Source organism: Rana temporaria, chromosome 2 (genome assembly GCF_905171775.1).
Source record: "Rana temporaria chromosome 2, aRanTem1.1, whole genome shotgun sequence".
Classification (NCBI taxonomy): Eukaryota; Metazoa; Chordata; class Amphibia; order Anura; family Ranidae; genus Rana; species Rana temporaria.
In genome coordinates this window covers 139,751,820-139,767,299 of record NC_053490.1, presented here as the reverse complement: position 1 = coordinate 139,767,299, position 15,480 = coordinate 139,751,820, and the positions used below count along the sequence as shown (strand labels likewise).

The 15,480-nt window shown below is 42.6% G+C and overlaps 1 protein-coding gene across 3 annotated transcripts in view; it reads right to left on the bottom strand.

The window, feature by feature from the left end:
* The window catches only part of NCKAP5L (NCK associated protein 5 like), a 137,963-nt gene that overhangs the window by 41,788 nt on the left and 80,695 nt on the right, over positions 1 to 15,480 (bottom strand). For all 3 annotated transcript variants that reach the window (XM_040341206.1, XM_040341208.1, XM_040341207.1), the window contains exons 2-3: positions 11,163 to 11,224; positions 950 to 1,051 (exon numbers count right to left, since the gene is read on the bottom strand). In XM_040341206.1, the coding sequence (XP_040197140.1) occupies positions 950 to 1,048 (99 nt within the window). In that variant the 5' untranslated portion in view covers positions 1,049 to 1,051; positions 11,163 to 11,224. The remainder of the gene's footprint in view (positions 1 to 949; positions 1,052 to 11,162; positions 11,225 to 15,480) is intronic.

Below are 15,480 nucleotides of genomic sequence, written 5' to 3'. Positions count from 1 at the left end.
TGCCATATTGAACTTCCAGTGACCAGTGTGAGAGTGACAACACCAGAATTTAACACACCTGCTCCCTATTTACACCTGAGATCTTGTAACACTAACGAGTCACATGACACCAGGGAGGGAAATTTGCTAAGTGGGCCCATTTTGGAAATTTTCACTTAGGGGTGTACGCGCTTTTGTTGCCAGTGGTTTAGACATTAATGGCTGTGGGGCAGATCCACGTAGAGCGGCGCTTCTCTCCGCCGGGCGTAGCGTATCTAAGATACACTACGCTGCCGTAACTTAATTTTTTTTTTTTCGAATCAAAGAATTTGCGCCGCAAGTTACGGCGGCGTAGTGTATCTTTGGCGGCGTAAGGGCGCGGAATTCAAATGGATGTGATGGGGGCGTGTTTTATGTAAATACGTTGTGACCCGACGTAAACAACGTTTTTTTTTTTAACGGCGCATGTGCCGTCCGTGGGGGTATCCCAGTGCGCATGCTCGAAATTAAACCGGAACAAGCCAATGCTTGCGACGGTGATGTCATTTTACGCAAATCCGCAAACGACTTATGCTGAAGAGTACACATATGACCTCTTCCCCACTGAAAATCATTAATACAGATTATTTCTATCACTTTTTATATCACCAAAATGCAGAGCGAAGGGAACCCTTTTAGTTGCCATGTATATGAAGCCGTTATTTGCAGAATAATTGGGTGATATAAGGCGATCAGCTTTTAGACACTATCAGGTGTTTATTGCACCCGTTTACCAGTGACTAAGCATATGTAGAGTTTTTGTATGATCATTAACTCATACAGAGTATTCAATGACATTTGCAAAATAAAGCTTAGTGTTTTTTTTCCCCCCTCAAATAAAAATCTGGCTGCTCTAGAAAACACCCAATTTCATTATGGGAAAATGCCATAAATTCCCATAACACATTTAAAACATTAGCATTTGTCTCACCTCAAGCTCTCGTAATCTTTCCAGAAGTTCCTGGATGACTAGTGGCTCAGATACCCCTCCACTAATAAGCCGGATTTCGTCCTCCACCTCTGACGTCATTCTCTGAAAGGAGGAATACACCCAATCTTAGTATTGACTGACATTTGACATATGGCCAACACAATATAATGAGCCTGACTCCAAAATTCAGGCAACAAAACACAAGAGACATTTAATAGGGACAAGAATAGAAAACAACGGACGCACATCCATGAGGGCACAGGACACATATTTGGATCTAAGAATACCACAGACTAAACAAGCTCTTGGGTCTTCAATGAGCTAATAACGTCTTGCCAGCTGCAGACCTATTCAAGTTTTACTAGCAGAAGAGAACTAAACAACATACCATCATGATAGTTGTAGTAATTTGAGCAACGGCAACAAACAGAGCTCCCATCAGAAAGCACCTACAGATATTTAAAGGAAGCCAGCAAGGAGTAGAATAAGGAGCCTGTCATTCCTGACCTCTCCTTGCTGGCTGTAGATGGATCAAAATTCAGCCAGTTCAGAGGGACCGGACAAATTCTGATCAGTGTGAGGCTGTCCCCGTTCGACAGAAGTCAATCAATTATTGGCCACTGATCAGTGTATTATGACAGGGCCCGATGCAGCTGTCAGAATACACTATCCCAAAAGGGGAGGATTCCTCCATCCACCTTGACTGGCTAAAATAAAATAAAAAATAATCATCTTTGGCAAGCTTAATTCACTGACTTTAATATTTCGATAGTCATTGACATGAAGATGGAGATTGGAGTTTTGACTTCATTGACCACATACTTGTTTTGCTATGAGTGAAGTTAACGGCTCAAAAAGCACTCAAGACCGATACATCCAAAAAAATTGTATTTCCTGAAGGCCAACATGGGCAGCTTACAGATCTATCTCAGTACAGACTCTCTTCCAATGTGGGCAACTCATTTTGTACTTCACACAATTGCAAATGGCATGTATGTAGTATTTTTCAATTCGGAATGAAAACTTGTCCATTTTAAATCCGTTAACCAAGACCACCCCAATAATGTAGGTTTGGTTGTTACCATGGCAGTGCCAGGATGTTAGAGTGATCCTTAAAGGAAATATATGGTCATAGCTTATACTTTCATTTTAGATCAGCAGCATTGTGCTAGCAATTCAAACAATCGTTATATTTAATAATCCAATATAAGGCTACTTAAAAAATCTCCTTTCGTGTTGTAAGTTTTGCCTGTCTGTTGGACATCTCTTTCCAGACATCCTGTACTCCCTGTATGCTTTGCAACTTTTCCTCGGTTGTTTACTTTCAATTTCTAAGGACTACATCTCCCATGGTACCTTGCTGCCTGCAAGCAGTGATTCCTGTACGACTCCACCTCCTAAAACTCCTCAGCACCTCTGTAGTTCAGAAGGCAGGCTCTGAATTCTGTGACACAGCATTGCCTTCCCAGTGATACGCATCAAGGAAGTAAATGCATGAGATTTTCACAGTTAAACTTCAAGCTCATGCTGATTAATGGGAGTAGGCTAGAAAGAACTGAAACGGAATGTAGAAATGAATATATGATTTTACATTTAGACCACATGTACACTTTAATGTTTAACCACTTTACAACCGCTGAACGTCAAAAAGACGTCCTCGGCTTTGTGCGGCGATATCTGAATGCCTGCAGCTACAGGCATCATTCAGATATCACTGTCTTCAGCCAGTGATTCTGTGCACAAGAACGATCAAAGCGGCAGTCCTCCCCGCTTGATCGTGCTTATAGGCAGCGGGAGGGGACGTTACCACCCCCCCTCCCGCCGCCATCAGGTGCTTCTCCGGGCTGTCCCGTGCCATCGGGAACCCGGAGAGTGAATCGGCCGGCGCTGCCTGGAAAGCATAGAGATGACTGTCGGAGGCCCGGGAGCGACGTTATGACGTCACGCCCGGCACCCGGAAGTAAACAAAGCCGCAATCGCGGCTGTCGGCATGTGATCGGTGATTTTTTTTTTTTCACCGATTTCATACTTGCAAGCCTGGAGGAGAGATGTGGGGTCTTATTGACCCCACATCTCTCCATAAAGAGGACCTGTCACAGTGATTCCCATTACAAGGGATGTTTACATCACACACAGTATATATATATTTTTAAATGCTCCTGTCCCCGGTAACTCATGCGCAGAAGCGAACACGCATGCAAGTCCCGCCCACATGTAAACGCCGTTCAAACCCCACGTGAGGTTTTGTCGCGTGCGTTAGAGCGTGTGCAACAATTCTAGTACTAGACCTCCTCTAACTCGAAAATAGTAACCTGTAAAAAAAATTAAATCGTTGCCGATGGAGATTTTTAAGTACCGAATTTTGGCGCCATTCCATGAGTGTGCGCAATTTTAAAGTGCGACATGTTAGGTATCCATTTACCGGCGTATAAGACGACTTTCTAACCCCTTAAAATCTTCTTAAAAGTCGGGGGTCGTCTTATACACCGGTAACCTAACCTTAAGACATGCGGAATCGCGCCCGTACGTTTTTTCAAAAGCCGCGCCTCCTATGTCTTCTGTTCCGTGATAGGCGGAACACTCAGCTTCCCAGGAGGCACTGTGTTTAGTGTCTGCCTATCAGAGGCCCTCTCGTCCTCGGACGAGAGGGCCTCCGTGATAGGCGAACACTGAACACAGTGCCTCCTGGGAAGCTGCGTGTTACGCCTATCACGGAACAGAAGACGTAGGAGGCGCGGCTTTTGAAAAGACGTACGGCTGCAAATCTGCATGTCTTAGGATAAAGGCAAGGGCTTTAGATATACTTTACCGAACAGTGGAATAACTGATTTCCAAGGGCAGAAAACCCCCCAGGTCTGCTCAGCGAGTCTGGCATGTAATGGGGCACAGTCTGGCATGTAATGGTGGCACCGTGAGGCGAGGCATGACTAGTAGGAAGGGGGTAGTCTTATACGGCGAGTATATCCCAAAATCAACATTTTGGCTGGAAAATTAGGGGGTCGTCTTATACACCCAGTCTTGTACGCCGGCAAATACGGTACTCGGCGTAACATCTTTCACATTATACAAAAAAATTGGGCCAACTTTACGGTTTTGTTATTTTTTAATTCATGAAAGTTTTTCCCTAAAAAAAAGCTGTTTGAAAAATTATTGTGCAAATACCGTGCGAGAAAAAAAAAAGTTGCAATGACTGCCATTTTATTCCCTAGGGTGTCTGCTAAAAAATATATATAATGTTCTGATTAATTTTCTAGCAAAAAAATTTTGATTTTTACATGAAGGAGAGAAGTGCCAAAATAAACCCGGTTGTCAAGTGGTTAAAGAAAGTAGTGAAGATGTTAAAGGTGGTGCACTATCAGTTGACGAATATCAACTCCGGTTCTCCCTAAATTTCTGCCTGTAGGCCCCTCTTTCCTACCAATTACTTCTAAGAATACTAGATCATTTAACTTTACCCTTGCAAAACCTCACCCGCTGTTATCACAGTAAGAGGGAATATAGGTCTTATAAAAGGAAAGACAAAAAAAAAACCTCACAAAATAGAAAAATTCTTCAAAGCTGAAGTCAGATTGGTCGAGCTTGGCCCAGAGTACGTATGTATGCATGCATGCACATACGTACCATACCTGGAAGATCCTTGTAGAAGTTGGAAATCTCTGTAGCAGGCACTGCTACTACAGTGATTGCTGCTAGCCTCCAGGTCCCGTGTCAAGCAGCTGCCCTGATGCTTCATGAACACAAGTGTTTGCTTGCTCAGTAGGACCACCATTCATAGAACGCTTGCATTTTCTCAATGCATGCAAAAGTGTTCTCAACATCACAATCTCCACCTTGTCCATCCGAGTTCCCCATCATACATAGCAGCCATGGGGTTGAGTTGTGGGATGGGCAGATGGAGAAACCATTATTCAGTCCAAAATCGGCTCTGGAATCTGTCTGTTGCCATGTGCGGTCAATCACAAGTCAGATAGACCTGATGAGGACTAATCTCAACACCATTATCAGGGTTCACCCACTAAGTTCAGCCCTGCATTATTGGTTGATAGGATGCTGGCAGCATGCATTCTAGCAACCAATAAAATGTACCCCCCCCCCTCACCAATAACTTGTATTTCTGTCTCTATGCCAATTGTGTGTTGGTCCCAACTACCTCCAGTTTCGTTATATACAAACTGGAGGTAGTTCTTTGTGGATCTGCAGCCGCCTCACCCCTTTAAATCTAAACATTACACATGTTCTGTGGCTGATTAAATTGGTAGTTAAACTCACTTGGTGCCTTATCTGCATTAAATTAGCCTCAGAACCTGTGTAATTCATATGTCTTTGGATTTAAAGGGATGAGGTGGCAACCCTATCTGCAGCAGCATAACGAAACATTAAAAACGTTAAAATGAACACAAAATAACTGAAAGAAGCTGTTGTACGTTCCAGAACAGTTCCCAAAACGGTTGCAAGGCTTTCATGAATTTGCAAGGAAATGCCAGAAAAATTTCCTAAATGCTTTATTGCATTTGCCTCATGATTGGCAAAAAAAATTAATATATAGTTGCGTGCCAACTATACTTGAGTAACACATTTCTAGCATTAAGTCATATGACCTCAGTCAGTGCTGTGGGGATCTTCTGTTATCTACAGTACTTAGAAAACCATGTGAATTTGGTTAAGTTAGATTTGTGGATCAGCAGTTCACTATGGTGTGCACATTTAAGGATTACATACATTTAAAATTGCATCAGACAGTTCAGTGTACGCCTGGTAGAAATATTTGCTGTTCCGTCATTTATAGTCTATGCTGCTTTGTATTAAGGCCGAACTTGAGTCCGACAGCTAATACACAGATTAAATAAATATATGAGAACTTTATCTGCCAAATGATTTATATTTAAAACCATCCAGTTCAGGGATTTGCGCAGTTCTGACTTTCCTGTACTGAAGGTAATAGAGCTAGGTCTTGAATGACTAGTGAACGAAAATGAGACGGCTGCAATCTCGCCTCTCGGTCACTTCTTCAGCTGGCAATAGATGGATGGAAATTCAGCTGGTTCAGCAGGCACCAGCTGAATTTCCATCCATCCATCTATGGCAGTTTGGGTTTGTGAGAAGTTGATCTAATGATCAACTTTTACCTCAACGGCCATGCTGGAAACGTTTTGCTTGCTCAATGCTGCAGCCAACACCGCAGGGAGGATTCCTTTGTCTTGCTTGTGTAGATGGAGGAATCCATTTTTTTTTTTTTTTAAACTGGTTGATCAAAACAAAAGAAAAAAAACTGACCCATGTATGTCCAGCTTTATTCCTCCTGCCTTCATTTATGAAGGTATTTGAGCAGAGTACCTATTATGGCTGCTAGTCCTGCCTTCCCTCTCCCAAACGGAACTGCAGGTACTTTACATAAAATATTTAGGTGTATATTTAAAAGAAGCTAGGTTTAATTAATGACACATGCAAAAACTAGTGCCCTTTAGATTGTAAGCAACTCGACCAAGGCCCTCCTTTTCCTTCTGTATTAAACTGTGCTGCATTTGTATACTGTCCCCCTTTATATTGTAAAGTGCTGCACAAACTGTTGGCGCTATATAAATGCCAATTAATCATTTTTCCCCCCCAACTTAGTTTTCAGCTTAAAGCAGACCTTAGAGAGATCGGAGGATTGATCCCCAAATCAAAGCTCCGAAAAACAAGGAGGTTACGGGCAATTGGACTACATACATTGGTTTCCGTTTTTATGTACGAGACTGTATTTTTGAATTCTTCATTGTAAAGTTCTGATTAAATTATTAATTGTTTGCAGATATTCTCCTGATGAAGCGGTTCACACACACACCGCAAAACTAGTAGAGTTCCCCCTTGCGACCCATGTCCCACCAGTTTTTTTCCCCCCATCTGGGGATTCTCCTATTGGTGATTTGTGTAGTCTGCCACTAAATGTTTTTAACTGTATATGAACGTTACTGGTCTTTTATAATTTTGTTATTAATAAAATCAAGCTATTTTTCTTTACATGTGCAATTATAATCGTATTTTACTTTCTTATCTGTACCGTGATAGTCCAATTGCCCGTAACCTCCTTGTTTTTCGGAGCTTCGATTTGGGGATCAATCCTCCGATCTCTCTATATACTAAATTTTCTGGATGATGGTACGACCAATTTTATTTAACATCATCTATTTACTTTCCAAAAGGCTATTCTTTCACCTAAAGCAGACCTTGTATGAAAAAGGGCATTTTAACAAAAAAGCTCTTTAATATGTGTATTACGTTCTGTACTATGGTACCTAGCTACTAACACTACATGCCTCTGCAGTAAAACCAATGCTGAACGGACAATACAGGCCAGTGCTAACAGATTGCCATGCTGGTCATAGGATGCACAGTGTTGGCAATATCCCATCCAACAAAATGTTGAAGATTGAACTCCATGTCTCTGAAGTCTCAGTAGATTTTAGTGGCGGTGAGGAAAACAATGAAGTAAAATATTATCTTGTACTCCATTGGTTTACGAGCCATGAAGTGGCATCCACAAATTTGGTAGTGAAGATGGAGGATATAAAAATTGGAGAAAGGAAAGTCCTCCACAAAAGGAGGACAGAAACCAATTAGGTTTCATCTTTTGTTTCTTTGGAAATCAAGCAAGGAACTCAATTGACCGATACAGACAAGCTTCGGACTTCCGCGGAGAACCGTTGTTTCTCCTCGTATGATATAAAGCACGCCAATAATCTTTGCAAAGGTCAAGCTCATTTTGGAAAGTTTATTTTTTTTAGCAAATATGGCATTTGTTGTCCAGCTTGACAAGTGTATTCACAGGATTTTAATGGGCTTAATTAGTAATTTTCCGATTTATTTTGACAATTTGAAGGGATTACCTGATCTCACTACTGTAAAACTAAAATGTACTAGGTTGCAAAGGTTTGCTACCCTTTGCAAGCTTTATTGAAGATTGTCGCGGCCACATTCACCCTGTTTTTTTGTTACTGCTATATTCCTCCTTTTGTTAAATTTTTGAGACTGTTTTCTTGGATTTGCCCAAAGACGATTCTTAGTTGTTAATTCTGAACAATACATTAACATTGAAAGAGCTGATCATATTGACCTCCGGAGACAGGCTGTCTGGTCACCTGGGCTGCTGCCCCAAGTGCTGTGTTTATTAACATGTTAATTATATAGTTGTCTGCTAAGGTGTTGCTAGAGGGGAGGGGGGAGTATCCATGAGTCAGCCCTACCTCGTTATCTAACCCATTGTTTTAAGGGTATAAAAAGTCTGTATTCTGTCCAATAAACGATTCAAGGTGCTACAAGCCATTTCCGGCTAGACTTATATTATTATAGCTGAATTTAATACATCTCTCTGATGGTCATACTGGAGGAAGCGATATTACTGACGGAAGCACTCAGCGGAGTGTGGGATAGGATCCGTCACAAAGATTTTTACAGATCTCATTCCATCAGATATCCAAAAATTAAGAGGATTATTCCTCATTTTAGGACAGTGGGTGGAGCCATGCAAATCATTCTTTCTGCTCTAAAAGAGTGCTAGAGTGCTATGCATGGCTGTGCTGCTCATGAGGCCAATTGAAGCAGCATTCATGGAGGCATGGTGGGGGCAGTAATGAGGCCGGATAATCGATACAAGACTCAGTGCAGCTCAATGGATATCGAGCCTTGTAAAGATCAGACTCCGTGTTACTGAGTGCACAGTGGCAAAGCCTCTTCAATGACACAGAGCCTGCTAAAGGCCCCTTGCACATGTGCCATCTAGCTGCAGTGCACCCAGGAGGGAAACGTGTAGAGTCCAGCTGACACTGAATGCTGCATCGAGTGGCACCGGTGTTTAGGGCCTGGTGAATTCAGGGACAAAACGTACGGCTGGGCGGGTCCATGTGCAATGGGCCCAACAATGCAGGTTTAGCACCGCTGAGGACAGTTCTGTCAACACCTTTGTGAATGAAAACTAATTTTTAACGTATATCCCTACAGGATGATGCTGTGGATATACTGGTATTAGTGTGCCACCGTCCCGATAATGTATAGATTTGGACTAAAGGCTACGATCTGGGGATACCTTTTGGCTGTACACTTGTAGCAGGCTTTGAAGGGCTTTTATTTTTGAATCCACTTTTAAGTGGATTGGAAGTCTGAAGTCAGTCCTTGCTATTCAGGGATATCCCCTTGATTATTGCTTTCTGGCTCAACACTATAGTCACTGCTCCTGACCAGCTTTGCGCCCCCTGTTGATCGATTTTTTGCTTATCAGCATATGATCGCCCTTGTCAATTGCCATTATAATTTTGTTTATATGATCGACATGTCTATGCTCCTGAGGAAGCGTTGTTTTTAACGTGTAACATGTAGAGCAAGCCCCCCCTTTCCTCTGGAACCATTACCTGGTTACACATCGCACAGTTAACCTTTGATCATACTCTCTTTTGAGTCTTTTATGATAGAATTGTATTATGATTGTGATAACATGCATGGACCAGTTATTGATTTAATTTTATATTTGTAACTGTTTTATATGACCTCTCTAGAAAATAAAAATATCTAGTTTATCATACTGATCGTGTGCCTTCAAAGTCCAAATTACTAGCCTTTAGTCCAAACCTGTCAACACCTTTGCCCGTCAGTGGAACTTAATGCCACTTAGGCTGCAATTTTACATATGATAAAAAAGGCCACACATTGACCCTTCATCAGGCTTTGAGGTCCACTCTGATCCTTCACATGGATTCTGTTCAGAGGTTTTGAAACACAAAAGACCATTCAGGGATTAGGTTCCAAGATGCTGAATAACTGGGTCCCGGACCCTAATTTCTGAATGGACAGGGGCCTAAACCCTGGTACCACTCAGTATAGTGTTCAGCCCTATCCAGCCACAGCTTGCTATACTCTTCATCAGGCTGCCTGCAGCAGGGCTGGACACAACCTGTCCCTCCAAGGAGCACTAAAGTGCCGGGATGGATGCACTGCAGCTGGAATGCCCCATGTACAAGGAACCTTAATCCAGGGCTCGACAAATCCCGGGCGCCAGGTCGCCATGGCGACTAGAAATAGGGTCCTGGCGACTTTTTTGTGAGCTGGCGCCATCTGGTGGTGAGCCGTTGGTATTACATGTTATTACTACCAGATGTGTAAGCTGTCGCCATCTGGTGGTGGCCGTTGGTATTACAAGTTAAGCATTACAAGTTAAACAGCAATTCTAATGTAATTTTTCACTATTTTCACTGCCATCTTCTTCCCTCTAATTAGAACCCCCAAACATTACATATATTTGTTATCCTAACACCCTAGAGAATAAAATGGTGATCGTTGCAATACTTTCTGTCATGCCGTATTTGCGCAGCGGTCTTACAAGCGCACTTTTTTGGGAAAAAAATTACACTTTTTTTAATTAAAAAATAAGACAACGGTAAAGTTATCCCCATTTTTTTTAATATTATGAAAGATAATGTTACGCCGAGTAAATTCATACCCAACATGTCACGCTTCAAAATTGCGTCCGCTCGTGGAATGCCGACAAACTTTTACCCTTTAAAATCTTCATAGGCAATGTTTAAAAAAATCTACAGGTTGCATGTTTTGAGTTACAGAGGAGGACTAGGGCTAGAATTATTGCTCTCGCTCTACCAATCGCGGTGATACCTCACATGTGTGGTTTGAACACCGTTTACACATGCGGGCGCTGCTCACGTATGTGTTCGCTTCTGCGCGCAAGCTCGTCGGGACGGGGTTCCTTTTTTATGGCTCCTAACTTTTTTAGCTGGCTCCTAGATTCCAAGCAAATTTGTCAAACCCTGCCTTAATCAGTTCACTTTCCTGGTTACAAGATGTGGGACACTGAGAAATGATTTTGTTTGCATTGTCAGATTTATTCACACCAATAGGTTTTTGATATTACAACCACAAAAGCAAGTTTTTTCTTGCAAATAGACATATACATACATTTAGCTATAAAAAAAAAAAAAAAAAACATGGATCTGACATGCAATCGATATCATCACTTTAGTGACAAATAGGTGACTAGACTTCCCCCATCTGGTTTTTAAGGATTATGGAGATTAGGCAATTCCCAGAATGCAGTGTTTTGTATGGAATGTACATCTGGGTGGGAGGGGCCTATATGAGAGAGAAAGACACAGCGAGAAACAGGTCACCCGTATATTCTCAAACACAAAACATCTGGGGACAGAGGAATAAACCTTTCTATTGATCTCACCTCATTTGTGATCTCATACCCGGGAGCTTGGCGAGCACAGGGTCCACAGCATGTCACCCCACCTACGACAAAAAGATCAAACTGTTATGGTACCAGCAAATGATATAATAATATTACGTGCTGCCTAACCTTATAGCTCATCTTCAATTAGATTGCAAGCTCCTTTCCTCTGATCTTCAGGGAGAGCACACATGCGGTGTTGCTACCATACCATTAAGCCAGAAGCCAGAGGTCTAACCCTGGGCAATTACTCCCTAGAGACCATAATCACATCTGTTAGGCAGTTGTTTCTGACCTCTTTAATGATGTGTGTTTTTAAGCTCTGTGCACAGCACAATGCACACTGCATTAGAGATCTGTGCTTCTAGGCCATTCAGTAATTAAGTGTTTGACTCTGTATAATGTATAATAACCTGATCAGCACAGCACTGCTGCCTACCTCGTATTACCCTTGTGTTCAGAGAGGACACTGCAGACACAGGCTGGCCCCGGCACAAAGCGATGGCATGCTTAAATCCACTTATTAACTGCTTTTCACGGCAACCGATCGCTAAACTGGCAGAACATTGTGTTCATTTTTTTTTTTTGCATGACCCTATGACAGATTTCCTCTGTCATCTGCTATTTCTTCAGATAAAAACCCTTAAATGATGCAGAGTCTGTATAAGCAATATGCAAGTATGGCGACTCCCTAAGAACCAGGTTTAGCACATTAAGCAGATCTCCATCTCAGTGCATAGCTATGACAAATAAAAAGATGATGATCGTTCACACACCCTATTCAACTGCCTTTTTTTCCTAAAGACCCTTGGCTTGCACTTCCTCGCCTTAAACCTTTATCACTAAATCCCAATGCAAGTGAAATACCTTCTTTCTTTAAGCATGCAAGCATGGAAGAAACAATGTGTATCCAATATTAGGCCATCCGTACACAGCAAATCTCCTTTCTGCAACCACAGGTTGATTTAATAAATATCGCAATTTCTTTTTTCCCCCTTAATTTAGGCCGATATGTATTCTTCTACATGTTTTTGTTAAAAAAAAAAAAAAAAAAAAAAAAAAAAAAGCAATAAGCGTATATCGATTGGTTTGCGCAAAAGTTATAGCGTCTACAAATAGGGGATTTATTGCATTTTTTTTTTGTACTAGTAATGGCGGCCCCCCTCATACTTACCCAAGCCCCATCTCTCCAGCGATGTCCATGAGTGCCTTAGGCCGCGTACACACACGGTCGATCCATCCGATGAGAATGGTCCGACGGACCGTTTTCATCGGTTCACCGCTGAAGCAGACCGATGGTCTGATGTGCGTACACACCATCAGTTCAAAAAACGATCGGGTCAGAACGCGGTGACGTAAAACACACAACGCGCTGAAAAAAACGAAGTTCAATGCTTCCAAGCATGCGTCGACTTGATTCTGAGGATGCGCGGGTTTTGAACGGATGCTTTTGTGTACTAACCATCGGTTTTGACCGATGGTCAGCCGTCCATCGGTTCGATTTTAAAGCAAGTTCTCCAATTTTTGTCCGAAGTACAACAGACCGATGGGCCGTACGCGTACACACGGTCGGTTTGGACCGATGAAACTGGACTTCAGGCCGCTTTCATCGGTTTGGACTGACCGTGTGTACGCGGCCTGAGCCATCCGGGAAGCATCTGATTGGCTGAAACACAGCAGCAGTGCCATTAGCTAACTGACTTTGAAAGCAGCGGAAGCCAATCAGAATAGAGAGGGGACGGGGCCGGGGCCGAACGGGGCTCGGTGTCTAAATGGACACAGGGAGCTGTGACTAGGCTCTGGTGCCCCCATAGCCAGCAGCTTACTGTGGGGGCACTCACCAGGAGGGAGGGGCCAGGGGAAGTTAAGAGGGACCCAAGAACATGAGGATCTGGGCTGCCCTGTGCAAAACCATTACACAGAGCAGACAAGTATATAATGGCCGTTTTTTTGTTTTACTCTAAAAATAAGATTTTACAATCACTTTAACTGGACTAGCTTTGAAGCAAACGCACACATTTTTTAAACTAAGATTGATCATTAACGTGTGACCTAAAATCAGGAAGGCACACATCAAATACCAAATCTCAACTATTTTGATCAAAAAGATTTCACAAAGCCGTCCATGTCCTACTGAAAAGTCCTGTAAATGCTGCCCAAAACCAGGAGGAAATTTGTGTACAGAATTCTCATTATCGAGAACTGTCAAAAGGAACAGGTCCCCTATTATTATTATACAGGATTTATATAGCGCCAACAGTTTGCGTTATTATAGGATATATAACAAATAAAACCTTTTGGACTTGCCCTCTATTTTTATCTTGGTTCTAACAGTCACAAGGACAAAAAATTAGCGAGTCTTCCCAGTGGGAACACAAGCACCAATAAAAAAAAAAAACAAGGAAATTCAAAACAAAGGAAATTCCATTCACTTTATTAGATTTATCCATAATCAAGACCAGCCTTTAACATTTTACTCCAAAAGGAACCCTCAAATCAGTTTTAGGCCTAAGGGAACCCCTGCCAATATAAGTTTATTAGGAGTCAGTGAGAAGAATGCCCCACCTTATATTAGTGGTCAGCATGCCACCCTTGCAGACAGCTAAATATATAATTATTGTCATGCTGCTGGTTCTGCCAAGTGGCACTGGACCCAGAAATACGCAGGCACCATCAAATGGGAGGTCAATCAACCTCTGCTCATGAAACCCTTTGAAAACACTGGAGGAACGCTGGCTGATCTAAACTGATCAACTTGTGCTACATCAATAGTGAAATAAGCCTTTATAAAAAGGTACCATTTAGAATAACTAAAGCCAGCCATTGACGGAGCAAATTTCATTCCAGTATCCATGGGTTGCAGGAAAGAAAATCGTACAATTCTCCCATAAACACTACCTGTGTTGGTAAGGGAATTCCTCCCACAGAGCCGTGGTGTTCTCCCGGAGGGGGTGGGGGAGCTGTCCCTGCCAGGAGAACACAATGTTATTGCTAAGGGGGTATAACAGTCGCTAGCAATAATCACATATAAAATCCAGCAGGCTGGTTGTACCCAAGTTGATTGATCAACTTGGGTACATTGAGCCTTCCCCATACATGCTATCGCCAGCTTAATGCAACCTAAGTTTGCATTACTACAAAACACCATGCATTACTGATCACTGAGATGGCATTGAGCATTGTTGCACTGCCAAACAATAAAACATGACCAGTAGTAAATTAATGGCATTCGTCACTGAAGCTGTACAGAGCTTATAAAACGTTGAGGTTCAGGTCCGATTTCAGCTCGAATTTTGGGCTGAAATCGAACCTAAAACACACCAAAAAAGCCACACGTTTTTCCGGCACACTGCATCGACCAGCTGCGGAGATAGGTGAACCGGCTCTATAGGGAGCCAGTCACATTCTCCTGCTATGCAAACTGAATACGGGAAAATGTGCATTCAATTCGGATATGTGTGAACCCGGCCTTAAAAGTAAAAACTATAGGCAAAAAACTTTTCAGGCTCCGATTTTTCTTCACCATCTGTGTCCCATTGGGGAGATTTCCCCTCACTTCTTGTCCCATAGCTAGGGTTGCCACCTTTTTTTCAAGCCAAACAAACAGCTGCCTGGGACACCTTTGGGTGCCCCAAGGAGAGTAGCAATACAGTGCATATAGCATGCCGCAGTGAACAGTGGGCCTGGCCACATTGCTCTTGCTGACATCATCGCCCTGCCCCCCCCCCCCCCAGTGATACCTACCCCCAGACAGCCACCCACAGCTCCTAGCCTGCAACAGATGTGTGTGGGTTACTTGGGGAGCCACAGCCCGGTCTGAATAACGTTGTCCAGGTTTCAGTCCGTCTGAAATCCGAACACATGATTCAAGGCCCAGACAGGTGGCAACCCTACCCATAGCTAAACAGGAAGTGAGAGGAGATCCCTGCAAAGAGAATTCCTTAGGGACCCCCAGTTCACCAGAACATTACTTTACTGGGAACAACTTAAAAATGTGGGATTATCTTTTACTTATAATGGCAAGTTTTGCCTTTAGATAAAAGGAATACACAAAAAAAAAAAAAAGGAGTTGCTATGCCAATGGCAGGCTACATACATCACACTTTTTCAGATATTGCAAAGACTTACTCTGCCCAAAACGAGTCAGTGAACTCTAATAGATTTTTGGTGCGTACCTATTTATGATAGAGCGCTACTCGGTTCAATCGGCATGTTCTGACATAAAGATATAACGATTGTGTCATTCATTTCATTCCGGAAGCCATCAGTGGTATATCTGATGTCTCCATAATATGTACTGAGGTGACAGGAGATGTAT